The sequence below is a fragment of the Mesoplodon bidens genome (assembly GCF_964165515.1).
Source record: "Mesoplodon bidens genome assembly, chromosome: 7".
NCBI classification, from domain to species: Eukaryota; Metazoa; Chordata; class Mammalia; order Artiodactyla; family Ziphiidae; genus Mesoplodon; species Mesoplodon bidens.
The window spans coordinates 110,162,438-110,189,718 of NC_138164.1; the positions used below are offsets into that span (position 1 = coordinate 110,162,438).

General features: G+C 57.4%; 2 protein-coding genes across 8 annotated transcripts; both read left to right on the forward strand.

Moving 5' to 3' along the window:
* Window positions 1-9,033: 9,033 nt before the first annotated feature.
* Window positions 9,034-18,750, forward strand: KLC2 (kinesin light chain 2). Of its 7 annotated transcripts, XM_081240393.1 has the most exons (16): window positions 9,179-9,285; window positions 9,968-10,242; window positions 12,585-12,815; window positions 12,941-13,010; window positions 13,674-13,896; window positions 14,550-14,637; window positions 14,737-14,838; window positions 14,936-15,109; window positions 15,214-15,313; window positions 15,956-16,005; window positions 16,113-16,180; window positions 16,614-16,722; window positions 16,825-16,983; window positions 17,060-17,184; window positions 17,403-17,460; window positions 17,787-18,750. In XM_081240393.1, the coding sequence occupies exons 2-16, from the start codon at window positions 10,015-10,017 to the stop codon at window positions 17,868-17,870; spliced, it is 1,869 nt and encodes a 622-aa protein (XP_081096519.1). In that variant the 5' UTR covers window positions 9,179-9,285; window positions 9,968-10,014; the 3' UTR covers window positions 17,871-18,750. The 7 variants fall into 7 exon arrangements, with proteins under 7 accessions (XP_081096522.1, XP_081096518.1, XP_081096521.1 ...); XM_081240396.1 differs by lacking the exons at window positions 9,179-9,285; window positions 17,787-18,750 and adding an exon at window positions 9,034-9,137 and having other exon boundaries at window positions 17,403-17,759; XM_081240392.1 differs by lacking the exons at window positions 9,179-9,285; window positions 17,787-18,750 and adding an exon at window positions 9,056-9,137 and having other exon boundaries at window positions 10,004-10,242; window positions 17,403-17,759.
* A 719-nt stretch (window positions 18,751-19,469) lies between these two features.
* On the forward strand, window positions 19,470-26,786 carry RAB1B (RAB1B, member RAS oncogene family). The gene is made up of 6 exons (XM_081239187.1): window positions 19,470-19,591; window positions 21,240-21,312; window positions 21,605-21,700; window positions 21,814-21,909; window positions 25,095-25,226; window positions 25,319-26,786. The coding sequence occupies exons 1-6, from the start codon at window positions 19,578-19,580 to the stop codon at window positions 25,511-25,513; spliced, it is 606 nt and encodes a 201-aa protein (XP_081095313.1). The 5' UTR covers window positions 19,470-19,577; the 3' UTR covers window positions 25,514-26,786.
* Window positions 26,787-27,281: the final 495 nt, after the last annotated feature.

Here is a 27,281-nt window from a genome sequence, read left to right on the forward strand (position 1 = left end):
TTAAAATGTTAATTAGATCGTGTTAAATTACTGATCCAAACTGTCCAATGGCTTCCCACCCCACTAGGAATATAATCCAAAGACCTCCTCACAACCTCCAGGGCCTACCTGATCTGACCTGCCTGGGGCTGCTTATCTGATCTCCTCTCACTCTCCCCCTCACCCGCTGGCCTCCTCCGCATTCCTCAGACACAAGGTGCACATACTGCCTCAGGGCCTTTGCACAGAGCCATCCCCCCCTGCCCATCCTGTTCCTGCCCCTGGATCCATATGACTTGCTCCCTCACTCTGGTCTCGGCTTAAATGCCACCTCAGAGAGGCCTTCCCTGTTCAGCCTCTCTAGAATAGCACCTCCCTTTTCTCTCACCCTTTTGTTTTTCTTATTAGCATTTCTCACTCCTTGGCATTTAATTATTTGTCTCTCCCCACCAGAACGTAAGCTCCAAGAAAACAGGAACTTTTTTTTTTTTTCTTCTGCTCTATCCTTGGCACCCAGGATACTGCCTGGCTCATCATAGGTGAACAAATACATATTTGCTGACAGAATGAATGAAAAGCCTTTGCGCTGCTGGAATGGATGGGACTCCTCATCCACAGTTGCTACTCAGACCCTTCAAGGCCTCAGCCCCAAAGGACACCTGAGTTTTCTCGTAGGCGTGGAGCAGCAACATAGACTCTTACTCTGAGCAAAGAGGAGATAGAGGGTTGTTCAGGAATGGTTTCCAGGATTCCAAAGGCAAGGCAGCTCTGGTGGAAGATGTGCCCCAAGACGGCTCACCAGGGGCCAGGCCAGAGCAGAGCCGCCCATGGGGCCACCAGAACAGAAATGTTCTTTAAAGGCAAAGGGGTGGCATTTTGGTGCAGAAGGTAGAGGACCCGCTATCTGATCTGCACACCAACTCCGGACTGGTTTTATTTTTTTAATAAATTTATCTATCTGTTTATTTATTTATTTATTTATTTTTGGCTGCACTGGGTCTTCGGTGCTGCGCGCGGGCTTTCTCTAGTTGCTGCGAGCAGGGGCTACTCTTCGTTGGGGTGTGCAGGCTTCTCATTGCGGTGGCTTCTCTTGTTGCAGAGCACAGGCTCTAGAGCGTGCGGGCTTCAGTACTTGCGGCACACGGGCTCAGTAGTTGTGGCTCATGGGCTCTAGAGCGTGGGCTTCAGTAGTTGTGGTGCACACGGGCTTAGGTGCTCCGTGGCATGTGGGATCTTCCCAGACCAGGGCTCGAACCTGTGTCCCCTGCATTGGCAGGCGGATACTTAACGACTGCACCGCCAGGGAAGCCCCCAGGTTTTATTTTTTATTTAAATAAACTCTTGGAGAACTCCCTGGAGGTCCAGTGGTTAGGACTCCGCACTTTCACTGCTGAGGGCCTGGGTTCAATCCCTGGTCGGGGAACTAGGGTCCCACAAGCCGCCTGGCGTGGCCCATATAAATAGATACATAAATAAACTTTTTATTTTAGAATAGTTTTAGAACTTACAGAAAAGTTGCAAAGATAGAACCAAGAGTTGCTGTGTACCCCTCACCCAGTTTCCTCTATTGTGTATGTGTTCCGTTGGCATGTACATTTATCATAACTAATGATGATGATTAACTCAAGTCCACATTTGACTCAGATTCCTTAGTTTTTCCCTAATGTCTTTTCTCCATTCCAGAATCCCATCCAGGATACCACACTACGCCTAGTACTTGGGGCTATGACATTCTCTCAGACTTTCCCTATTTGGGATGACCTTGACAGTTTGGAGGAGGCATTTTGTAGGATGCCCCTCGACTGGGATTTTTCAGCACGTCATGCCAAGGGTACATGCCATCGGCACGATATCCCCGATGATGCTAACCTTGATCATTTGACTAGTCAGGTGTCACCCTCTTTCCAAACCGTGCTCTTCAGAAGGAAGTTACCAAGCACAGCCCACACTTAGGGAGTGAGGAGTTTTCTCTTCATTACTTGGGATTCTGTACTGCAGATTTCAGGTCAATGTGTTCAGCAACTGAACTTTCATCCCCCACTGCTGTGTCCAAGGACTAAGGGCAGAAATCGCCCTGTCACGGTCACTACGGACGTTTTCTTTTAGCCAGGCTGCTGCTGAGTGCTTCCCGTGGTTTATTTCACTGAATTCTTAGAGCAGCCCTAGGAAATTGATTCAGCTGATATTTCCTTTTTACCAAGGAGGATGCCAAAGGTCAGAGAGCCTCGCCTCCCAATTCTCAACTCTCATTTCTAACCATTTACTTGACTTGAATACACCCAGGCATCTTGAACCTCATGTGGCCAATACAGAACCCTCCATGTCCCTCACTCCTCCCCCGTCTTAGTAAGTAGCACCAGCATCCATCCTATTATTACTCAAGCCAGAAACCAATGAGCCAGCCTCTGTCATCTTGGCAACTCCTGTGCATTCTGCCTCCCAAGCGCCTCACTCCCTTGCTAGAGGCCTTCAGTGAGTGGCTTTCTAATGCCTTTGAATACAGCTGCCCAACCCCACGGTCCTTCAGCCTGCACGGTCTCCCCACCCCACCTCTCTAATTTCACTTTGAGTAGCTTCGCCCCCCCTGCCCCCCCAGTGCTCACCACCCTCGGGCCACACCTGAACTTACAGTAATCAGCTCCCTCCTCCTCTCTCCACCTTATACGCTCTCCCTGGCCTGCTGAGTGTCCCCTTTTCCTTTAGGGCGTAGCCTGCACGTCACCTCCTCAGAGAGGTCTTCCCAACTGCTCTGCCCCAAACCCCACTGTTAGTCTCTACCTCGGCCCTTTCATCAGTCGGGACGTCCACTGTCACCCGCAGTAAACGTCTGTACCATGTTAGAAGGAGAGCTTCAGGGAGGGCAGGGACTCAGGCTGCCTCATTGCTGTGTCCCCAGCCCCCATCACTCTGGCACAAGGCAAATGCTCAAAGGCCAGATAAAGGAATGAGCAAGGGGGAAAGTCACTTGTCTGACACACTCAGAGTGGCCAAGAAGGAGCCAGATTTCTAACCCAGGTCATCGGACTCCAGGCCATCTCTCAAGGCCCTGCTCAGATCCCAACTTGCCAACCCTCCATCTGTCCTACATGTATTAAGTTCCTACCGTGGGCCAGTTCCTGTCCTAGGTATGATGACACACGGATGAATCTAGGGCTGGGTCTTTACCTATACCTATACGGAAACTCTGAGCCTCGCAGGGGAGACAGACAAATAGACAATTGCCACAGAGCATGAAAGTTTGCTTGGGAGCACACAGGAGGGGCAGCTAAGCCAGCCTGGGAAGGGGTGTACAAGAAGATGTCTCAAAGGAAACGACGACCGACATGACAGGTGTTCTGGTGCAGGAAATAGCAAAACTAGAGATAAGACAGAGTCTGGCCTATTCTGAGACTCACACGTGCTTTAGTGGGGCTGAAAGCAATGGAGAGTGATGGGGCAGAAGAGAAAGGAAGTGGCCAGAGCACTGAGGAGCCTTGTGGATATTATTGTTACTACGCTGAGCCAGAGCAAGGACCGTGTAATTTATCGTGAGATCCGTAGGGGCCAATAAAGGGTGTTAGGCAGAAAAATGAGATGACAGAATTTATTTATTTTTATTTATTTAGGTTGCGCCGGGTCCTTAGTTGCAGCAGGAAGGCTCCTTTAGCTGTGGCTCGAGGGCTCCTTAGTTGTGGCTCGCCAGCTCCTTAGTTGCGGCAGGCGGGCTCCTTAGTTGTGGCACGCAAACTCTTAGTTGCGGCATGCTTGTGGGATCTAGTTCTCTGACCAGGGTTCGAACCCGGGCCCCCTGCATTGGGAGCACGGAGTCTTAACCACTGCGCCATCAGGGAAGTCCCCAAGATGATAGAATTTAGAAAGATCACCTTGCTACCACATGTGGGAGGAAATAAGAATGAAAAGTGAAAACCGGAGGAGTTCGAAGGGTGTGGCAGCAATTTAGAAAAGATGCGATGAAGTCATAGACTAAGGTAAGGGTAGAAGGGGAGGTGGAGGAAAATGGAGACTTGAGTCCTATTTAAGAGGCAGAATCGAGGTGTAGGTGGCTGGTTGGAAAACTGGGTCAAAGGAGAGAGAGTCGAGGATGGGGACTGGCCGTCTGCTGGGTGAACGGGCCGATGGTGGAACATCCCTGGTGGAGATTTGGGTGGGAGATGGTGGGTTTAGGGCAAGGTGGGCGTGTGCTATTCAGAGGTGGAGTTGAACATGTAGGTCTGGATGGAGTGCAGGGGAGTTCTCCCGGCTGGATGGAGATTTGAGCACCCTTAGCGTGGGGAAGGGCCGCTCTCAGGGAGACGGTGAGATGGGTCCTGGCCGGGCTGCGCTCCCTCTGTCCTGACCACGCAGGGCACCTCCTGCCACCACCAGACTTCTCAGCACTCGTCATCTTCAGACTCTCGCCTATTTGCTGCCTCATCTGTTCCTCACTTTCGATCTGAATGTTTTCCCTCCAACGACACCCTAAGCGGAGACTGCCCTATATTTCGTGTATTTTCTCCCCACTCTCCACTCACTAGCACAGGGTCTGCCAAATAGTAAACTTGATGATACTAATGATAATAACTACTAGTAATAGTGTCTGTTATGTAGAGGGCATAATGTTAAGGTCTTAACTCTGCTACTTTATTCTGTTCTCCTGAGGACCCAACAAGGTAGGTATCAGGAACCTCATTTTACAGATGAGGTAACAGATGAAGTTGCAGCACATGCCTAAAGCTCCCCAGCCAGCAAACAGAGAAACGCAGCTCTGGACGCAGCTGAGTCTGCCCCCAAAGCCTGTGTGCCCTCCCGCTAAGCAGGACATGGACCCTTCCAGTCTGGCTGGGAGGCCACAAGGAAGAGAGGGTGCAGATTTGCCCCATGGCTGCCAGGACAGGAACCAAAAGCCTCTCAGGGAGCTCTGAGCAGACTTGATTCTTAGCTCAGTGGCAGAAAAACTGGCAACCAGAACCAAAACTGGCACCTTGTGTTCAAGGTGAAACAGCTCCTCAGGAATTGGTGAGCTGCCCGTCATGGTCACGGAGGAGGGGTTGCATGAGACATGGTCTTTAAGGAACCTCCAATCTTGAGCGCTTGTGGGTGAACCTGCTGATGTTTCTCTTTTTCTTGGCTGTGCCATGCAGCATGCAGGATCTTAGTTCCCCGACCAGGGGTCGAACCCGTGGCCCCTGCAGTGGAAGCGCGGAGTCTTAACCACTGGACTGTCAGGGACGTCCCGACCTGCTGATGTTTCAAGGGGGATGATATGCTTGGGAAAAGCGCCCACCCCCACCACCACTTCAAAGAAAAGGCAGGAAGCTAGCCAAAGGGAAAAGATTGACTTAAGAAAGCAGATTTCATGCTTCCAAGGGTCCAAGGGGAAGGGGTGGGAGCAGTAGGAGTGATTTTCAGGGAGAAAACAATGTTGAAAGTAGCGAGAACAACTTCCGCAGACAAGGGACAGGAGGAGGCAAGCTGATGAGCTCCGTGGAAAATGGCGTAAGAATCACCATTGGGCATGGACTCCTTCCTTTCTTCTCCATTAACTGAGCACCCATCAGCAGCCTGGCACCAGACCAGCAGCTGCAGGGCGGGGGGTCGGGTAGTGGGGAACAGAGCAGGGTGAGGTAACAGTCCCTTCCCTTGGGAGAGAACAGCGTAATCCTCAGAGACAAGATAAAAAGCCGAGTGGCTAAAAAGATTGAACACATGCAAGGTTACGAACTGAAAGCAAGATAAGAGCCTGAGAACCCGGCAGGGAAGGCCCAGCCTTCCCTCTGCGTGGCACACAGGGAGAAGCAGGGCCAGATGCCTAAAGAGAACCACAAAGAAACCACAGAAGCCTAAGGCTAGCAGAAAAGCTGGAACAGGAACCCAGCAAAAGTCATAAAGGGAGATTGAAAAATGTTCTCTCCGTTTACCTGGAAAAAGGTGATAAAAGGAATGTGCTCCTTTATTAGATGGAGAGAAAACACAATGTTAGAAAGCCCAGGCTTTGTGTTTGTGCTCGAGTATGTGTGGTGTGCATGCATGTACGTGGGCCTGTAAACCCATGCACGTGGGGGTGTGAGTGTGGCACATGGGCGTTCAGTGCCCCTGGGTGAACCTGCCTGAGGCTGTGTGTTGAGGGTGCGTGCGTCTGTGCTTCGTGTGGCTGTGAACAAGCAACATGACCTCGGTCCTCTTGACCTCTACTCTATGGGGTCAGTCTCCCTTATACACTGGGACAAAATGATGTGGACTCTGGATTGGAGAAGGGCACAGTGGTCACCTCGTGCAGCCGCCTTCCCCTCTTTGGGCCTCACTTTCCGTACTTGTAAAACAAGGACATTGAAGCATTGGCTTTCAACCCAGGGAGCACATCATGGACACCGCTGAAGTTTCAAAATAATAAGAGATGCCCAGGACCCACTCTGGCACTACTGAATCCCAATCTCTAGGAGAGCCTTCTAACAAAGTTCCTTCCCAAGAGGTTCTGAAACCTAGCCTTGTTAAGAAGAGCAAAGGTGCCCTGGGCTCCAGATTCCATTTCCTCCCCATGAACTTGACAGCGAGTTGGGTGTGCATTCATGGTATGATGGAGTCTGTTTGCACAAAGGCAGGCTTATCACACTGCAGCCAGTGCAACTGTGGGAGATAGGGCCGCTGTGTAGGCTAAAGACCTCAAATGCAAAAGACTCCAGCCTTTAGGGTCCTGGATGAAAACTGACCCGATGAAACTAACAAAGATAAACACAAGCTCTGGACTGAGGCAAACAAGGTAATCCGCAAACACAAGAAACTGGTAACAGCAGGTGCTTGGGGGAAGGCAGCTGCATGACTGAGGACAGTGGTCAGTGAGAAAGAGCTACCTTTCACTGTAACTTGTATATGCCTTTTGAATGTTGCATCATGTGAATGTATCAACTGTCTTTAAAAATCACTGGGAGGGGGCTTCCCTGGTGGCACAGTGGTTGAGAGTCCGCCTGCCGATGCAGGGGACACGGGTTCGTGCCCCGGTCTGGGAAGATCCCACATGCCGCGGAGTGGCTGGGCCCATGAGCCATGGCTGCTGAGACTGCGCGTCCGGAGCCTGTGCTCCACAACGGGAGAGGCCACAACAGTGAGAGGCCCACGTACCACCAAAAAAAAAAAAAAATCACTGGGAGGGACTTCCCTGACCTTCCAGTGGTTAAGACTCCGAGCTTCCAATGCAGGGGGTGCAGTTTGACCCCTGGCGGGGGAACTAAGAGCCCACATGCTGTGTGGTGCGGCCAAAAAAAAAAAAAAAAATCCCTGGGGAAATATCACTGGCAGAAGCACAGAATCGGCAGAAGAACCTGGCTGGATATAAGTGGGATGCACGCAATCTAGGGTTTTAGCTGACAAGCTTACCCTGAGCAGACACCGTACCGTGGCTGTCAAAGTCAACCTGACTTTCAGCTTCACGGTGGACAGTGGACAGGTGGTGTGCTCCTTAGGGGGGGACTATCCCTCTGTGATCTGTGCAGTTCACTCCCTGTCTGGATCCCTGCGCCCTGGGCTGAGCACCACATTCGGAGTAGTGTCTGGACTGACATGCTAAGCCACACCCAGAAAAGAGAAATCAGGAGGGGGAAGGGTCAGAAACTGCACAGGAGTGGGTGAAGGGACCCAGATTGTCAGCCCAGGCAGGGGGAACACTGTATGGGGCACCATCACTGTCTCCAAATAGCTGCTTTGGCAAAAGGGAGCAGACTGTCCTTCCTGGGGACAGAGCTTCAGTTTGGTGTGGGCAGGCACTGTGGGCAGGTCCTCTGGGGGCTAAGGAAAAGCTTGCTAACTTTCAGAGCCATCTCACAGCAGAATGTAGCGGGCTCCCTGTCACAGGACATACTTGAGCTGGCGGGGTGCCGGACCATCTCTCTGTCAGAGATCATGCCGAGGGGATTCTCACATCCACAAGGACACTGAACTGGGTACAGTCTGAGTCTGAACCCACCCTGACTCATGAGGAACACCCCAGGCCCCTGGATACCAGTGCCAGGGCTTGCTTGGCAGGTGTTGTCTCTCAGGGTGGTTATCCTGCTGTTACCCACTGGGATGTCGACCTAGAAGCAGTGCTGGTAGAGCTAAGGTAGCCAGCAACCCAGGGCTGCACAGCACCAGCCCTAAACCTGGGCCAACAGGTGCGCCCTTCTGCCTTTTAAAATAAACAGCATTTACTGAGTGCTGCTATGTGGTAGCCAAGAGCTACTCTGAGAGTGAACAAGACAGGCAGATCTTGGCCTGCATTCTAGGGAGGAGACAGAAACTGACAAGGAAAATGTTAGAAGGAGTAAATGCTACAGAGGGAATTAAATGTGTGCTTGAAATGGGCTGGAGGGCTGCTTTACATAGGGGGTGGGGAATCAGGGAAGAGCTCTGGGAGGAGATGACGTCATCATCACCTTGTCCTGATCATCCGGCCCACAGAATCTGTGGTGGTGCTCACCCACAGGGTCACGAGTCTGTTCCGGCCGATGCCCAACTGCCCCTTGCCATCCTTTTCTCCCTCACGGCCGGAAGCCTCCGTCCTTTCCTACCAAGAAGCAGCCCTAAGATGCCGAGAATCCCCTACTGGGACAAGGACAGCTCCGAAGGATTTGGGTGGGGCATAACCACTCTCCAGAGACAAATGAGCCTGGGGTCAGATCCGCGAGATTGGGATAATAGCAGTGCCCGCTTTATCCGGTCTTTGCAAGCATTAAATGTGTCATCGCACTTAAGGCATCCAAGCGCCCCGCACACAGTAAGCGCTCAGAAAGTGGCAACTACCTCAATAAATGTCAATAAATGTCAACTGTCTCTTTCTGGACTCTGAGGAGGCCGGGCCTTTTCCCTGGGCCCCAGTTTCTTCCGCCGCCCTCTCTGGCAGCGGTACAGGGCAAGTTCAGGTGCACATCCTCCCCAGGCTGTGCACATCCTCCCCAGGCTGTCCACACCGCTGTGGCCTCGGGGCGGGTTACAGCGGAGGAATCCGAGGCCGCAGGAGAGTAGGAGGTGGCCGCTATGAACCTAAGCTTCGGGCAAGCCCACGCCCGGCGCCTCAATGACCACGCCCCATCCCCGAAGGCCACGCCCCCGGATCCCTTCCCCTTGCCTGGAGTGGGCCCAGCCGGCGTGCTCCTTTAAGGCAGCCAGCGGGCCGAGAAGAGTGTTTAGCCCCCTCCGACGCCGCCAAGGTACGGGCTTCACCTTTAAGGCGGCGCAGGGACTTCTGGGAAGGCCGGCGGGATGGAGGCGGTGGGACCTGCTCACGGCTGCTGGTCCGGGTGAAGCGGGGCGGGAGCCGGAGCTGGAGCGGGAGGCGGGCCCGAGCGGGAGACGCAGGTCCACGCGGGCCGATCGGGCCGGGAGAGGGGGGGCTCTGGGTCGGCCTAGGGGAGGGGTCGTCTTGGGCGCGGCCTGTGAGAGGGCCCGGCCAGCCCGCGGGGAGGGGGCGCGGTCCTGGGTGGCCGGGGGCAGGAGCTCGGCCTTTTCAGGGGAGGGGTCCGCAGGAGGTCGTGCTGGCCTATGGAGCGCGGCCTGGGGGGAGGAGGGGACGAAGAACCCGAGATCTCAGCTCCTTAGGGGAAGGGTCTCCCCAGGGTCGAGCTGCCCAGGAGGAGGGGCTCTGTGGCTCGGCCAGCCTGTTGGGAAGGGGGCTGCCCGAGGGGGGCTGGGGCCGGATCTCCCAGAGGGACGGTGTCTCCGCACGGGAGTGAACCCCCCAAGATCCCCGTAGGTCCATCCTCTGGCGCGCCCTGCTCTGGCTAAGGGAGTCTCCAGGGAAGCCCCGAGACTGGGTCGCCTAAGCCGGCCTGAGCCAGTGGTCTGGGCCGAATCCGGGTCCAGCCTCGCCGGTCGCACCGCATTGCGTCTCCCGGGCCAAGACGAGCCGGGCGCGCCCCCTGTAGGCCGAGCGCGGGCACGGTGCGGTCTGCTGCCTGGGGGACAGGGCACCCCGGGGACCCAGGCGTCCGGGGACCCTAGGTGTTTACCTAATCCGGGGCGGACGGCGGCGTGGCCCCAGGCCCGGCACCCCCTGCCCGCCCTCTCGCCTTCACAGGCGGCACGGCCATGGCCACGATGGTGCTTCCTCGGGAGGAGAAGCTGAGCCAGGATGAGATCGTGCTGGGCACCAAGGCCGTTATCCAAGGGCTAGAAACCCTGCGCGGGGAGCATCGTGCCCTTCTCGCTCCCCTCGTCGCTCATGAAGCTGGTGAGGCAGAGCCCGGCTCACAGGAGCGCTGTGTCCTCCTGCGCCGCTCCCTGGAGGCCATCGAACTGGGGCTGGGGGAGGCCCAGGTAGGCTGGTCTGGGGTGCTGAGGAGGGAGGTCATGGGAGGGGTGGAGCCTTCCAGAGGAATCCTGGCAATGTGGTAACAGAATCAGAAGGGAAGGAAGAATCTGTCCCCTGGAGCCTCATGGTAGGATCCCAGTAAATATCTGTTGAAGAAATGGATGGGCTCTGGAGACCCCGGCCGTGCCTGGCCCCAGGAGAGCCTGATCATCTGGCTTCTCTGCTAGGTAGCAGAGACTGCATGGCCTAAAAAAAACAGAGGAAATCCTTAAAGATCCCCCCATTCATTCTTCTATTCATTTGTTAACAGGTAAGTTATCAAGTGCCTACTATGTGCCTGGCAATGTGTTAGGTGCCAGGGCTACAGGTCCAACAAGACAGATGAGATCCCTGCCCTAGTCCAATAGGAAGAGAGTCAGAAATACACATATATTTATTCAATATTATGATAAGTTTTCCAAAGAAAAAAACAAGATCTTGTGATAGCCTTAGCTATCGGTCAAGCAAGACTTCTGAGGAAATGATATTTAAATCAAGACCTGAGGAAAGGAATGAACCAGCCTCCAGAGAAAGGAGGAAAGTGAGAGGGTGCATGTACAAAGGTCCTGAAGTGGAAAAGATCTTGTTGTGGAGGGAGAACTGAGAGACCTGTTTAACTGGAGCTTCATGAGGAAAGAGAGGGACAGAAAAGGCCTGCAGAGAAGGCGGGGACTAGATCATGCTGTGCCTTATTAGTTTGGGTTTTATTCTCAGGAAATCAGGAAGCCTTTGGAGGGTTTAAGCAGTAAAGGGACACAGTCTGGCTTAGGTTTCAAAAACTCTCTCTGGCTGAGGGGTGGAGAATGAACAATTGTGGGTCAGGGTGGAAGGAGGTAGCAGGTGTTAGGAGGCCACTGCTAGAATTCCAATGAGAAATGGTGGGTTGGGCCATGAGGGTAGTAAGAAGGGGGTCAGTCCTAGACGTTCTGGAAGTAGGTCCAGTAGGGCTTGGGAATGGACTAAAGGAGACAGAGAGGGGCAGGGAAAGTCCCAGGTTTGTGGTTTGAGGAAATTAAGAGGAGGAGAGAGCCTGGATGGGTCAGGAGTTCTGTGTGGGCCCTCTTAAGTTGGGGCTGCCAGGATGACATGCAGACGGAGCTATCCAGGAGGTGCTGGGGTGTACAAGGAGTAGACTCTCGGGCAGAGAGTCTTGGCCCACTCAGATCTTGGCTGAGTCACTGCCTGGCTCTGTGAATCCTGGGCAGGTGGTATCACCTTGTTTTTAAAATAGGGATCGTGCCATCTGCTGTAAATACTTCCAGGCTGTTTAGGATATTTTTTAAAAATAGCTAGTGGTTGTGAAAACACCTGTCACTTAGGCGTTTGCTAATCAACTAGAAAGCACGGCGTCCCAGACTGCCTGGCTCTCTGGGAGGGCAATATGTCGGGCATTCACTCCTCGGCCGGCTGACTGCCAGGTGCGGAGGTGAACACACACGGCCCCCTCCCAGTGTATACAGGCACAGATGGACAACAGGATGGCATGGAGGTGGGGGAGGTGCCGTGCTTTCCGGGGGCTGAGGGCATAAGAGGCTTCACTGCAGAAGTGACCCTGACCATGAAGGACGGAGAAAGGGTAGAGTCGAGGCAAGGCCCCAAGGCGGGAAGAGCCTGGAAGCTCAGGAAAGGAGTCGTGGAGTTTGGGGAGAGGGATGGGAGCGGAGGCTGAGGCCTCTGGATCCCCTTACCTGCCCCTGTGGTTTTCCAGACACTGGGGTTTTAGGACACACACCCCCTCCCCTCCCTGGGAGCTGCAGGAGGACAGGGGCTGCCCTGGCCCCTTGGCAGAAGTCAGGCTGGGGTCTTTCGGTAGCCCTTCAGTCGTCTATCAAGGTCTTTGGGAAAGCGCTAGCCCTGGGCCAGGGGCAGCGGTATAGTGGCTCTGGCTACAGGGCTTGAGTACAACTCCTAGGAGAGACAGGGAACGAGTGGACGGCTCTGGGAAAGGGCAGCACCCCAGCTGGCGCTCTTAATGATCCGAGCAACCCAACAAGGTGGGAACTGGACCATCAATGTGGAGGACCAGCTGGAGGCTCAGGAAAGGGGATGGTCTATTTCAGAGTCCAGCACAGCCAGCCTGGGAGCCCAGGGCTCCTGACCCCAGAAGGAAGGACTTAGGAATCCCCAAGCCTCCTGGTTTCAGGTCTCAGGCTATGTTGGTCTCTTTGGGGCCCTGGGGCAAAACTCCCTTGGTGAGAGGAGAACTTCGGGGCCCTCAGCCCTGCGGCTCCTCCGGGCCTGGCTCTTCTCTGGGGCCCAGGCTGGGGTGTCAGCAGGGCTCTGACCTCCGTTCCGGCTGGCTGCGCAGGTGATCTTGGCGCTGTCGAGCCACCTGGGGGCTGTAGAGTCGGAGAAGCAGAAGCTGCGGGCTCAGGTGCGGCGCCTGGTGCAGGAGAACCAGTGGCTGCGGGAGGAGCTGGCAGGGACGCAGCAGAAGCTGCAGCGCAGCGAGCAGGCCGTGGCCCAGCTCGAGGAGGAGAAGCAGCACTTGCTGTTCATGAGCCAGATCCGCAAGCTGGACGAGGACGCCTCCACCAGCGTAAGCCCTACCACGACCACCGGGCGGGGCGGGGGCACCTGGGGGCAGGGAGGGGCAGCAGGGAGCAGGCCCGCCGACCCCTGGGCTGCCTCCTTTCCTGACGCCCGTCCCATCTTCCTCCCCAGGAGGAGAAGGGGGACGTCCCCAAAGACTCTCTGGATGACCTGTTCCCCAGTGAGGAGGAGCAGAGCGCAGGTGCGGGGGGGGGGGGGTGGCCGGCTCTGGGGGCGGGAAAGGAAGGCTGTGTGAACTCCTGGTCCTTGGGACCCAGAGGTCATGGAAAACAAGGTCTGAGTGGCTGCCGTGTTCTTTCCTGCCTCGTTTCTGATTATAACATCCCAGCATTAGAGCTTAAAAGGCGGGTTTTACATGTTGCTTCTCTCGTCTCCCAAGTTCTGTGAGAAGCAGGCATCACAGTTCAGAGCTTTGGAGCGGTCTGGCCTGGGCACGAGCCCTGCTGTGCCTCCATTTGCTCTGTGACCACTGGTAGAGTTTCTTTCCTCCCTGAGCCTCCTCTGAGAGTTAAAAGGGGACGCATGCACAGTGCTGGTCCCCGGGCCAGTACTGGCCTTGCTGACCGTGTGGCCTGTGTATCAGAGCCTCTCTTCTGCACGTGAGGAGGCTGAGGCTCGGGGGTTAGGCGACTTGCTCTGGGACACACAGCTTGAAGCACCGGAGCTGGGACTCTGCCCACTCTTCTTGTGGGGTGACTAGACCCACTCTACAGATGGGGAAACTGAGAGCTAATGGTGACTTGCCCAGGGCCACGTGTGTGGTCGGTCAAAGGTATGGCTGGCATGTGCCGGCCCAGCTCAGGGGGCACTTGGTACATCTGACCTCTCGTCCTTGGCTTTGCAGCCCCCAGCCCTGGAGGAGGAGACGTGGCTGCCCAGCACGGGGGCTATGAAATCCCAGCACGGCTCCGCACCCTGCACAATCTGGTGATCCAGTACGCCTCTCAGGGCCGCTATGAGGTGGCCGTGCCACTCTGCAAGCAGGCCCTCGAGGACCTGGAGAAGACGTCAGGCCACGACCACCCTGACGTGGCCACCATGCTGAACATCCTGGCGCTGGTCTATCGGTGAGGGCTCCTCCAGCTTCGGTCACCCATGGGAGCATTCTTCCTGAAGGCTCCAGCCCTGGTCACAAATCCTCAGGGACTGCAGTGGGCCAGCACTCGGGTTCCACCAGGCAGTTGGGTGACAGAGAAAGAAGGATCTTGTCCCTGGAGAGGGCCAAGCCCACAGGGTGCCTGAGCTACAGACATGAATATGCCTCAGTCTGGTGGTGGACAAAGGTTTGGACATAACCAGGGAGGGGACGGCACACGAGGGCTCCGGGGGCACACCTTCTCCAGGCACCAAGGCTTGAGGAGGGCCTTTGGTGAAAGTTGAGTTTGCCCAGAGCACAAGAGGGTCGGAGAAGGTCTCCTTGGCAGAAAGGCCACCATGAGCAGAGGCCCTGGGGAACAGAGGACAAGGTGCACTGGGCATGGGGCAGTGAGGGTGGGATCTGGGGGAGTCTGGCTTGTACCCCAGCACTGCATGCCCTTCCTGCACAAAGCCCCCCAAGCCAGAGAGCAGGGCCTGACCACGTCTCCCCACGCTCTGGGTCACACCCCATCATGCTCACTCATTAGTAAGTATAGGAAGAGTGACCACAGGGATCTTGGGCCACTAGGAGGAGGGCCTTGGGCTGGAGGATAACCCTCATCGTGCTCCCACCTGCCCCCAGGGACCAAAACAAGTACAAGGAGGCTGCCCACCTGCTCAATGATGCCCTGGCCATCCGCGAGAAGACACTGGGCAAGGACCACCCAGCTGTGAGTGAGGCTGGGTGGGAGGTGGGGGCTTCCCCTCCCCCCCTCCCCCCGCAGCTCCCAGGTCCCGGGTCATGGAGCCTCCACTCTCCCACCCCCTAGGTGGCTGCGACACTGAACAACCTGGCAGTCCTGTATGGCAAGCGGGGCAAGTACAAGGAGGCTGAGCCCCTCTGCAAGCGGGCACTGGAGATCCGGGAGAAGGTGGGAGCAGGCAGGGCTGGGCAGGCCAGGTGGGCTGGGCAGACGGGAGACGTAGGCCGGCCCCGAGCCCAGCCACCGGCTCCCGCTCCTGTCCCAGGTTCTGGGCAAGTTTCATCCAGACGTGGCCAAGCAGCTGAGCAACCTGGCCCTGCTGTGCCAGAACCAGGGCAAAGCCGAGGAGGTGGAATACTACTACCGGCGGGCACTGGAGATCTACGCCACACGCCTTGGGCCTGACGACCCCAACGTGGCCAAGACCAAGAACAACCTGGTGTCCTGGGCTAGAGGGGGCTGGAGGAGGGGGGAGGGGAAGGGAGGAGAGGAAAAGGCGCAACTCCTTGCATCCTGCTCACCCTCTGGGCCCTGCCCCTCCAGGCCTCCTGCTACCTGAAACAGGGCAAGTACCAGGATGCAGAGACCCTGTACAAGGAGATCCTCACCCGCGCTCACGAGAAGGAGTTCGGCTCTGTCAGCGGTGAGCATGGCTGCTGTGTGCCCCAGCTCGCAGGCCCGCTCAGCCGTCAGCATCTAGGACGAATACCTCAGCCCGGCAGGCCTCACGCCTAGGGTCTGGCTGGTCCGCAGCCACTTGTGTGCACACGTGAGCACACACACCCAACTCACAGCCCCCTGGGAGGTTGTACCCGTGCAATGCCCTCCCTTTGCATACCCGTGCCCTCGGCCCAGAGCCTCTTCCCCTTTCTCCACTGGGCAACTCACTCTCACCGTGAGGGCCCAGCACAGATGTCTCCCACTCTGGGAAGCCACCCTCTGGTCCTTCACGGTCCGTCACTTCCTGCTCTGGGACCCCTCAGCCTGGCCCGTCATTCAGGCCTAGCATCGTCTCGCACCGTGGGCCTGAGGTTTGTAAGGGTGTGCTCCCCCCACCCCCCAGTCACAGGCCCCTCAAGCACAGGCCTGTGCCACAGGCATCTCTGTTCCAGAGGAGCATCAGTCATGTTTTGGGTCTGTTTCTTGTTGATTCATTCATTCAGTGAAGCCCAACCCTGGTCCTTCTTGAGTACCCCTGACCTCCCCCCAGACCCCAGTCATGTGTCCAGCCCAGCCAGGAGAGGCCCACATGAGAGGCTGGTGACAGCCCCCTCTCTCCCTCCAGGGGACAACAAGCCCATCTGGATGCACGCAGAGGAACGGGAGGAGAGCAAGGTACCTCTGTGGGGCAGGGCCGGGGCAGATGTCTGTGGAGGGAGGATGAGGCTGGAGGTGTGTAGAGGGGAGGGCCTTCTCCCACCTTCCGCTTATCTCTCCCCCAGGATAAGCGCCGGGACAGCACCCCGTATGGGGAATATGGCAGCTGGTACAAGGCCTGTAAAGTAGACAGGTGAGGACAGTGTGGGGGGACTGCGGGGCTAGCAGAGAGCTGGGAAGCTGCATCCTGGGTCGGGGCCGGGGCCAGGCTCCACACTCCATACTGCTCAGCCCCAGAACACACACCTCTTCTCTGTCAGCTCATCTTTCAAGGCCCAGGTCACAGGCCACCTGTCCCAAGAAGGCTTTCTGTCCCAGGACAGCCTGATTATTTCTCCTGGGTTTCCCAGCTTTTAGTCCTGGTGGCAACATCCCACCTAGGGCCCTCAGGTGATTCCCCAAAACAGGGGAATCCAGGCGGACCTAGCACAGGGCCTGACACACAGGAAAGGCTCGATTTCGGTCGGCTGGATGGTTCCTCAGGGCCAGCGTGGGCTGGGTGTCAGGATGGGCCCTGGCTCCTGGGGAACACGGAGCTGGAGACCGTCCCGCTCTCCCGTCCGCAGCCCCACGGTCAACACCACACTGCGCAGCTTGGGGGCCCTGTACCGGCGCCAGGGCAAGCTAGAGGCCGCGCACACGCTGGAGGACTGCGCCAGCCGCAGCCGCAAGCTGGTAGGGCAACAGGCACCAGGGGTGTGGGCAGGGACCTGCGTGGCCCTGTGTGTGATCCAGTCAGGGCCCGTTGCTCCGCCTGATGCGCCCACCCTCCCTCAGGGCCTGGACCCTGCAAGCCAGACCAAGGTGGTGGAGCTGCTGAAAGACGGCAGCGGTGGGCGCGGAGACCGCCGTGGCAGCCGAGACGTGCCCGCGGGTGCCGGGGCTCGGTCTGAGGCTGACCTCGAGGAGGCAGGGCCTGCAGCCGAGTGGAGCGGGGTGAGTCTAGGGGCTGGACTGGGCCAGGAGGCTGTGTAGCCAGCGTGGCACAGAGACGAACCCGTCTGCCCCACAGGACGGCAGCGGCTCCTTGCGGCGCAGTGGCTCCTTCGGGAAGCTCCGAGATGCCCTGAGGCGCAGCAGTGAGATGCTGGTGAAGAAGCTGCAGGGTGGTGGCCCCCAGGAGCCCCCAAACCCCAGGTGAGCCGTCCACCCTGGTGAGCCTCTCGAGAACCCACCCCACAACCTACCAACCCCAGCTGAACTTCAGACCCAGGGTGAACCCCCTGTCTCGCTCAAGCTCCACCCACCACCAATCTCCCTTCCCATCAGCCTCCCTCCCCTGCCCCAAGCTGACCCCTTCCCCCATCCTCCCCCAGTTCCACCGTGGGCAAATCCTGAATGCCCTTTCCCCTCAGGATGAAGCGGGCCAGTTCCCTCAACTTCCTCAACAAAAGTGTGGAAGAGCCAGTCCAGGTACGGGTGGATAGTTGTGGGCACTGGGCAGCTGAGGCCCCGGCCCCAGGCCTGCATGTCCTGCGTACTTGCCGAGCTTCTCAGGCATGTCTCTTTATCCAGCCACACTTCCTGTCTCCATCCCAGGCCTGGCTTTGGGCTGGACCCTGGGGAGACAAATGAGGGAACCTCAGCTCCCGCCTGTGGGCAGCCAGTGGCAGCACAAACTGTGGAGGTGGGTGGGAGTGTCAGGACCCCAGGGACTCTGACTAGTCAGGCCCCTTCGGGCCAGGGAAGCGCGCACTGGCAGCAGCACGGGGCTGAGCCACCTGCCCCTCTGCCCACAGCCTGGAGGCACAGGCCTCTCTGATAGCCGCACCCTCAGCTCCAGCTCCATGGACCTCTCCCGACGGAGCTCCCTTGTGGGCTAATCCTGAAGGGGCAGCCGGTCGCCAGAGCCTCCACCCGGCACCATCCCCACCCCAGCCCTGCGCATGGGCCTGCTGCTTGCCCCTCCTGTCTCTCCCAAGAACCCCTGTCTTTTCTGTTCAATCTCAGGGTAACCTCCTCCCTTGCATCTCAGCCTGAGCCCTGGAGGCTGGGCCTGCCCACTCCAGCTCTACCCCTTATTTATTCCTTCCAGCAGGGCCCCCTCTTCCCTAGGTTCAGGGCCAGCGGAGGGGCTGGCCGGGGTCTCCAAAGGTAGAGAGAGGCTCAGTGGCCCCCCCTCCGCAGACCCCAAATCCAAGAACACTAAGCACCTGCCGTCCCTTCAGCACCCTGCCCTCCCCCGGCCGTTGCTTCTGTATATAGAGAAATAAGTTATTGGCCGCACTCCTCCCCTCAGTCCTTGGTACTATCCGGCCTCCCACCCTTCTTTAGTGGTACCGCCCAGGCCTTAATCACCCCCATTCCGCGCGGTGGTATCTCCCAGGCTCCACATCTGAGGGGCGGTGCCTCCCCAAAGGTTCCCTGGGCATTCTCGCTTTCCTCCCGGCCTCTGAATGGTGCGCCCTGCCCCGTGTCCCAAGACGGAGAGCCCACCCCCTGTCCGTCCTCTCACCGCCGGGCTCTGCCCTGCAGCCTGGTCTTATGCACTGCCCCTCCCGCCCGGCCTGTCCAGGCTCGGCCTGACCCCGCCCCGGGCACCGCCCGTAGAGCCATCCTGCCACGCCTCCTCCCACGCCTGCAGCTTCTTGCTAGGGGCAGTGATGGACCCCTGTGGCAGGAGGGGCTGCCCCAGTTGGGAGGTGAGGCGGTCGCTCTCTATTTTCAAATGTTGCTGTAGAAATAAAGACGGTTTGACTCTGAGCTGGGCTTGTTTTGGGGCGGAGCCCGAGGGCTCCTAGCGTCTCTACGTCTCTACATTGGGGGTGGGGACAGGAGAGGCTGCGAGTGTGTGTGCGTGTGCGTGTGTGTGTGTGTGTGTGTGTGTGTGTGTGTGTGTGTCGCTCACGTCTGGTCCCGCGCAGCTGCAACCCAAATAGGCTTCTCCTATCCCGGAATTGTTCGGAGCCCCACAGATTCAGGATTTTTTTCTAACAACCTTCATCTCTGAGATTCTGGAGACCACGGGCTTTGATCGAGCTTTGCCCCTTACCAGGCTGTTTGACCTTGAGCGAGTTACCGAGGCTCGATTTCTTCATCTATAAAATGTGGGTGACACCTTCTTCCTGGGGTTTCTGCTGGGAGTTAGGAGCGCCAGCACAGGAAGAACCCTGGATAAATGAACTTTTACTAACGCTGCGGGGAGTGTAAGGATGAATGCCTCTGTCGGACAGACGTGAAACGTGTCAGCGCCAGCACTAAACTGAGGATCTAACGCCGGGATGCTGTCAGGCTCCCGAGCGCGGTCCTCAAGCCCAGGTACTTCTAGGGAGCGAACTACAAGCTCCAGAAGGCAACGCGCGGCGATGGTGGGGCGTGGGCTAGGATTACGCCTGCGCAGCGGGGGGCGGGGTGAGTTGCACAACGTAAGGAGACTACAAGTTCCAAGAAGCCACGCGACGAGGTCCCACTCCGGAGTGTTTGCGCCTGCGCTTCGCGGGCGGGGCCTCTGGGGCGGAGCGGCCACCATCTTGAAACGGGAGGCGGAGCAGAGCCGACTGGGAGCGACCGAGCGGGCCGCCGCTGCCGCCATGAACCCCGAATAGTGAGTGCGCCCCGCCCGCGCCGTCCGGCGCAGCCTCGATCCCGAGTACGGGGCTGTACGCTTACCGGGGTTGTCCGGCCCGGGTCAGGACTGCGCGGCGCCCCCACATCCGGGTCCCTCTTCCGCTGACCTCCTCCCCCCCCCCCACATCCGGGTTCTGCCCCTCCCCCGAGGGCCCCAGAACCCCGGCTCGACGCCCCGAGTTCTTGCACCCGGGCCCGGAGACTGCGACCCCGAGGGGCACCACTTGGATCCCGAGGCACCGGCACTAGCAGGCCTTGTCGGTCAGGTGACCCCGCAGCCCCGGTCTTTCCAGGCCTCAGTTTCCCCACCTGCTGCCTGAGAGTAGCGGTCTGGGTGCTGACGACGGTCCTGGCATTGTGGAGCCCACCCCCAGAGTTTCCGGTCTCGGTCCAGATTCGGGCCCTTTAGGTCAGGTCGTACATTCTGCTCTCCAGTCCTCCCGGAATCCGGTTCCTGGGGGCTGGCCCGCTGGGTAGCTTTTCCGCAGGTTCTTCCCTCCGGGGCTGCCGCTTTGCCCTTTACCTGGATCAAAATGCCCTGCCGCTCCCAGAGGCTGGTCCCTTCCCGCCCTCCCCTCACCTTTGCGCCGTCACACCCCTTCCCTTCGCCGTCACCCTGCCGAAGAAGTTTAGATGAATGTGGCATTTGCTTTCTCCCTTCCAGTGGGATTCTTTGTTTCTCAAACTTTCCTCACTTCTTGGTCACTCCCCCTACGGGTAGGTGGCCCACATCTCTGCCCCGACTTCTCATCGACAGCTTTCCCTTAGTGTCAGTTATCTTCTTCCTCTTTTGCCACTTCCTTTTTCTCCTCCAGATCCTGGCCTCAGATTTCCTTGGGGAAGGGTGAAGCTCTGAGCTGGATTATAAGGGGTAACAGAGAAGGGAACCAACAGGCTTTCACAGAGACTTTGGAGTCTGAACATGGTTTCCAGTATTAAAGTTAACAGCTGTGTAACTTAGGGCAAGTCGCTTCCCTTCTCTGGCCTCTGGTTTCTTCATTAGTTGGGAATAACCGGCACTCACTTCATTGGACTGTTGTGAGGCTTAAATGAGATGATGCATTTGAAGTACTTAGCACAAGGCCAGGCACCAGTAGGAACTGGATACGTTTTAACTGCTATTATCATTGCCGCTTGTTAACCATCTCTTTTTGGAGGTTTCATACCAGGCTCTTTACATAGGTATTCAGTTAAGTTCTAGGCTGGGCCCTGGCTTCCACTTCTGGGGCCTCCCCTGCCACGTCAGGTACGGCACTGGGCAGTGTAGGAGGGTTTCCCTAAATAGCCCCTACTGGACCCAAAACCATGGAGTCTGTCAGGAATCAGGGTAGGATACCCAGCTCTGTCACCTAACTGGTGTGATCCTTGGCAAGTCACGTCCCTCTCTGTGTCTCCGTTTCCTTCTCTGTAAAGTGGGAATTCAGATGCACCCCTTTGGGCCAGCTCTGTTATGGGGAGTGGTCAGCCCTCCCCATCCCAGGACTTGTGGGAGGATCTTGTGAGTGCTTTAATACTCTAATCCAAGGCACACCTCACAGTGTGGGAGAATGCTATAGTTTTGACTCCAGGATAATGGCGGGTGGGCTCCCTGCCTTCCTTCACACCTTCCCATCCTTTCTCTCCAGTGACTACCTATTTAAGCTGCTTTTGATTGGTGACTCGGGCGTGGGCAAGTCCTGCCTGCTCCTGCGGTTTGCTGTAAGTAAGAAGCTTCCCATACCATCCATCTGGGGTCCTGGCTGGTGGCCGGAGGGAGATGGGGGCAACCCAGAGTATAGTGGTTGCAAGACCTGGGAGACCAAGGATGAAGTTGCAGGACTTGCCAGCAACATATCTGACTGAACAGGGGCATAGGGCTGGCAAGTTGGGGTGCTGAGAACTGGGGCTCAGCAGTTAGGAGCTCATCTGGGGCAGGACACTGGAGGGAGGTTTTCCAGATGAGCCTCAGACCTGTTCACTCAGGCCATTTCACTGGTCCCTGATCTTTCAGGATGACACATACACAGAGAGCTACATCAGCACCATCGGGGTGGACTTCAAGATCCGAACCATTGAGCTGGATGGCAAAACCATCAAACTTCAGATCGTGAGTGTTGCTCCTCCCAGAATCTCTGGTGCAGAGACATCTGTCTTGGGAGGGGAGGGGCCCTGGGCATGGAGCCCAGGGCTGACCTGCCCCTCTCTCCTGCTGTCTTGTAGTGGGACACAGCTGGTCAGGAACGGTTCCGGACCATCACTTCCAGCTACTACCGGGGGGCTCATGGCATCATCGTGGTGTACGATGTCACCGACCAGGTACTCCTGGGCTCACCATCCCCCACTTTGCCTCCTCAGCCTCAGGTCTTTGGCTTTTGCTGCTTTTTACTGTTCCCGTCCTCTCTTTCTCATGCTGCCCGAAAAGGAGACTGTTCTCAGACTCATTTCACAAGGAGGGAAATAGCTGCAGACCTGGATCCTCCCCAGGCCCCGCTGCAGGGCCTTGGCAGAACCAGGCCTCACCTCCCTGTCAGACTTGCCACTTTATTCTAGACCTTCCAGGCACCTGTCTTTTGTGGGGGGGTTAGTCAGCTGCTTGGTTGCTGTGCTGGGCCCGTGGCCTCCTGGGTAAAGACACTGTGGAGAAGCGATTGGAGGGCCTTACACAAGGAAGTGAGGGAGCCCTGCACTCTGGGCCCAGTGTGAGCAGAGTTCTGGGAGCCCTGTGTCTGCTGTGGCAGCGTTAGTCTTGTGTCATTGGCATCAGTGGTGGTGTTAACAGCGGGAAACAGTCCTGTCACGCGTTAGAGTTCACAGGTTCTGTCACAGCCCTTTGATGCTTGTAACACTCCAAAGAGGTGTGTGTTATATTCCCATTTTACAGATGAAGAAATGGGTCGGGGTGATAGGACTTTCTTAGGCCCTGCAGCTAGTTAAGTGGCAGAGACAGAAAGCCCAGGCCTACTGATTCTACCCGCTTTGTTTTTTTTTAAACTTTGTTGCTTCATGGGGGTCAGGCCGTGGGGACATGGAGATACTTGTATCAGCCCCAGTGCAGGAGGAGTCCCTGCTCTGAGGGGCAGCTGGGCTGTTCAGCTCACCAGAGACTCATGATGCGTCCTGGACAACAAGCTGTGGGTTAACTTTGCTCCACTCAGACAGAGGTCACCAAGGACCTCTAACTGCCAAAACTTGTGACTTCATTTCAGTTTTTGCCCTGATTGATCTCTCATGGCTTTTAACTCTGTTCTCTTCCCTCTCTTTGAAAAAGTTACTGTCTCAAGCTCTGCCACCTCCTGCTGCAGCAGATTCTCTTTTCAGTGACTTCTTACTGGTCCGTCGTATCCTGCCCCGCTACAGCCCCAGATTCTGTGCTTCTTGATTGCCCCAAGCCGCCTCCTGACTCTCCCTGCACAATTCTGGCCACCTTGTGGTTTGGCTTCTTGTTTTGTGATTTCTACAACTAAAGAGCTATCACTGTGGATCTCCTCCTGTGTCCTGCATTCTGCTGGCACTTTTTGTCTGTGTTAATTCTCATGTTCACAGTATATAACCCAGTGAACTCAGTGGTGGCATCCCTCTTTTCCAGATGAGGAAACACACTTAGACGTATGTTGAGTTACCTGCCCATGGCTTCACAGTCAGGAAAGGCAAAGCCCGTGTTTTGAACCCAGGGTTCTTTGCTTCCCAGCACATCCTTTCCTGCCTCTAGACCGCCTTTAGGCCATCTGCAGAGCTCCAGACCATCTGCAGAACTCAGCTTGTCTGGTGCTGGTCTCCCCATCTCTTCTTGAACTGGCTTCTGCATCCTCATCTTTATAACAGAGTCCCTGTTGGCCTGACCAGAAAACTCTTCCCTCCCCTATCCTGTCAGTCCCTGGGCCCCTCTGTTCTCCCCCATCATCTCTCCCAGATCCGTTCCCTCGTAATAATAGCAGTGATGAGGATAATGGCAGCTCTTGCTAATTAAGCGCTTGTTATGAGACAAGCCTGCATTCATTATCCCATGCTCACAACAGCCCCACCAGGAGGTACTGTTTTACAGAAGTGAGGAAACTGAGGTTCAGAGAAGCCAAGTGACATATCTAGGATCATACAATAAGTGGCAGAGGTGGGGCCTAACCCAGGGTGGTCTGACTCTCAGTCCTGTGCTCTTGCCTGCCTCATTCCCTGGCTCAGGGCACATCTTCTCTGCCCTGGATTATGCCAGCCGTCTCCCAGTTGGTCTCCATCTCCTTGCCGGTCTGATCTGGCCTCTGCACTCCTGCCAGGACTATCTTCCCAGAGCACAGGTGTGCTCTTGCTGCTCCCTTCCTAAGAAAACCTCTACTGGCTCCTGGTTATCTACGATTTGGCCAGGCTAAGACCCTCCCTGCTTGGGCCTGCTTTCTCTCCCTCTCCTTCGCTGCTCAGGGTCTGTGTCCCAGCCGCTTTTAGCTTTTCCTCCTCCCCAAAGGCAGCACGCCCCTCCCACGCCATCCCATGACCTGGCGTATGTCTTCTCCTCCCCTTGCACCTTTCCCCGTCCCTCCACGGGCACCCACACGGGGGTGGTTCGTCCCTGCAGGTGTAGCTCGGCTGTCATCTCCCCAGGCAGAGGTGATCCTGGAGCTCCACCAGCTCCTGCCTTCCATCCCTGCAGCGCTTGGTTGCCCTGTCTTGCCATTGTGTGTGCCGTAGTCTAGTCCTCCATTGTCCCCTGAGTGCTTTAGGGCAGGGCCCAGGCATGATTCCATTATTTGAACCCAGTGCCCAGCACAGGGCCTCGCCTGGGACATGGCAGGAGGTGTACGTTTGAACCCAGTGTGATATCACCAGACCTCTGGCTCCTAAGAAGGGAAAGCGGCTCTAGCTCAAGCATATTCCTAAAGGTTCTGTCCTTTGTCGGTGTGCCAGGCGTCGGGGGTGGGGCGCAGCAAGCTGCCGGGAGAGCCAGGCCGAGCGCAGAGGCTGTCGGTGCCAGAAGTAGGACGAATGTCAGGCCCTGTTCCCAGGATACCTATCTCCCCCGTAGGCCAGGGTCTCCTCTGTGAGGATCCTCCATCTACCACTGGGCTCCAAGGTTTCAAACCTTAAAGGGATTTTAAGGCCACTGTGGGGACTCTGTAATTCTCACTAACCTGTTCTCCTTTGTTTCTGTCTTCCCTCTGGCCTCTCTCCTGATGCCATTTGCTCCCTCCACGTGGTTAGGCCTTTTCTGTGTCTTGGGGAAACACGAGCAGCTGCAGGAAGCAGAGCTGGCTGGCCCTTGGTCTAAGCTGTTGAGGTGTCGGGGCTGTTGGTAGACAGCCGGGGCTCTGCTGGGCCTGGCTCTTGGGGTCTCAGACAGAGGAGGGCAGGAAGGAGCGCTAAGCCTGGAGGAGCTTCCTCTGGGTCCCTGAACCCAGGGCGCCTGCCTTTCTCAGGAGCCCAGGACAGCCATCTTCCCCTCAAAACCCCTGTTCTCAGGCCTGGCATAGGGGCAGGAGGTGGGAGCAAAGTAATTTTTGATCTGGTCCCTCTAGGAATCCTATGCCAACGTGAAGCAGTGGCTACAGGAGATTGACCGCTATGCCAGCGAGAATGTCAATAAGCTCCTGGTGGGCAACAAGAGCGACCTCACCACCAAGAAGGTGGTGGATAATACCACAGCCAAGGTGAGCAGGCCTGGGCCAGGCCGCCCGGGGGGGGCGGGGCCTGCCGCCCCTCACCTCCTCTCCCCTTCTCTTTCCTCCTCTCCCCTTATCAGGAGTTTGCAGATTCTCTGGGCATCCCCTTCCTGGAGACGAGTGCCAAGAACGCTACCAATGTCGAGCAGGCGTTCATGACCATGGCTGCTGAGATCAAAAAGCGGATGGGGCCTGGGGCAGCCTCAGGGGGTGAGCGGCCCAACCTCAAGATTGACAGCACCCCCGTGAAGCAGGCTGGTGGCGGCTGTTGCTAGGAGGGGCTCGTGGGGTGGGACCGGAGGTGGCACCTTCTCCAGATGATGCCCCTGGAGGGGGCAGGAGGTACTTCCCTCTCCCGGGGCATTTGAATCTGTGGCTTTGGGGTGTCCTGGGCTCCCCATCTCCCTCTGGCCTGTCTGCCTGCCGCCCTGAGCCCCGGTTCTGTCAGGGCCCCCAAGGGAGGACACCCAGGACCTTTGGCTGGGGTGAGGGTGTGGGCTTGCTCTGCTGCTGCCTCTGGGTGACTTTAAAAGATACCCCACCACACACCTTTGGGACGAGGACTCTCCTCTGTCTGTCTCCCTCCCCCTGCCCCCCGTGTATGCTGCAGTGGGTTTCTCTCCTTACTCGTCCTCCTCCCCTCCCCTGCGCACCCCCCTTCCCCAAGAGCTGAGGGCCTCCCTGGCCTCTACTGCCCCTGGCTGCAGTCAGCACCTGGGGCCAGGAATGGGACCAGGGGATCCAGGGCCCTGGAATGCAGGGCCCTGGGCTGGACCTCAGGACGGGCATGGGGCCACAGGGGCCCAGCAGCCCACTTTCCTCTCCTCCCTGCCTCCCCCGCCGACACACCCTCACAGCTCGAGCCGTCCAGCTGCGGTGGGGTCTGAGCACATCTAGGGCAGGTGGGTGGGCAGCCGCGCTGGGCCTGTGTCTTGAGCCCAGAGGGAGCCTGCTCCTGCCACTCCCTGCCCTGCCAGAGCCAGGCCCGTGTGCTGCCTGCCCACCGTGCCCCTTTGTCCCCAAGGCAGGCGGAGGCGGGAGGCCCACCGTGCCAGAGGCTGGGCACCAGCCTTAACCCTCACTCCGCCAGCACCTCCTCCCTTTCCCTGAGGCAGCACATCTGGCTTATTCTCCCCCTTCCGTCCCTTGGAGCCTATGAGGGCGGATCCTCATCCCCTGTCGCTACTTCTCTGGGAATGTGGGTGCAGCCCAGGGTGGGGGGGGCCTCTCCACTTAACTCCCTCCCACCCAGGATGCTAGCCCCCTGCCTCTGACACAGCTTCTTCCTGCAGAAAAACAAACCTTTGATCTCTACCTGAGAAGCCATGTCCCTTGTGCTGTCTCTTGCCTGTCCCACCTGTGCCCTCCCCTCCAGCTTGTATTTAAGTCCCTGGGCCGCCCCTTGGGGTGCCCTCCCAACTCCCAGGTTCCCCTCTGGTGTCATGTCAGGCATTTTGCAAGGAAAAGCCACTTGGGGAAAGACGGAAAGGACAAAAAATAAATAAATTTCCACTGGCCCTCGGGTGAGCCGAGGGTTTTTGCAAGGAAGTTGTGGTGGCCGAGTGTGGTCTGTGGTGGGAGCTGCCTTTGGGTGGCGGGGAAGGAACTGGAGCCCTGGTCTTGGTGGGCTGCACAGGGGTCCTGGCTTGGGCTGTGTGTCCTAGGGTTGCTGTTGAAAGGCCTTGACCCATTTCCTGAAGCCAGGAGAGCTGCCTGCTTGTGCTTCTGTGGTCTGTCCCCACGGGCCCAGCACGGTTCCGGCCGGCCGGGAGGGCGGCTGGCGGCCGTCAGTGAGCACCTGGTGAGCCGCCGCCGCCGCCGCCGCCGCCGCCAACACCCACACAGGCGGGTCCGGGATGGGGAGTTGGGCCGCAGACCTTGTGCCCCGCTGGGTCTGGCCCGCGTCCCCTTCGGCCCCCTGGCTCAGCCCCCTCTCCCGACTTTTTCTGGGTTCAAGCCAGGTGTCTCTGACCCCTCGGTCGGTTACAAGTGCTTTGCACTTTAAGACCTCGGTCCGACCTCCGTGGCCGGCGAATGAGGGCA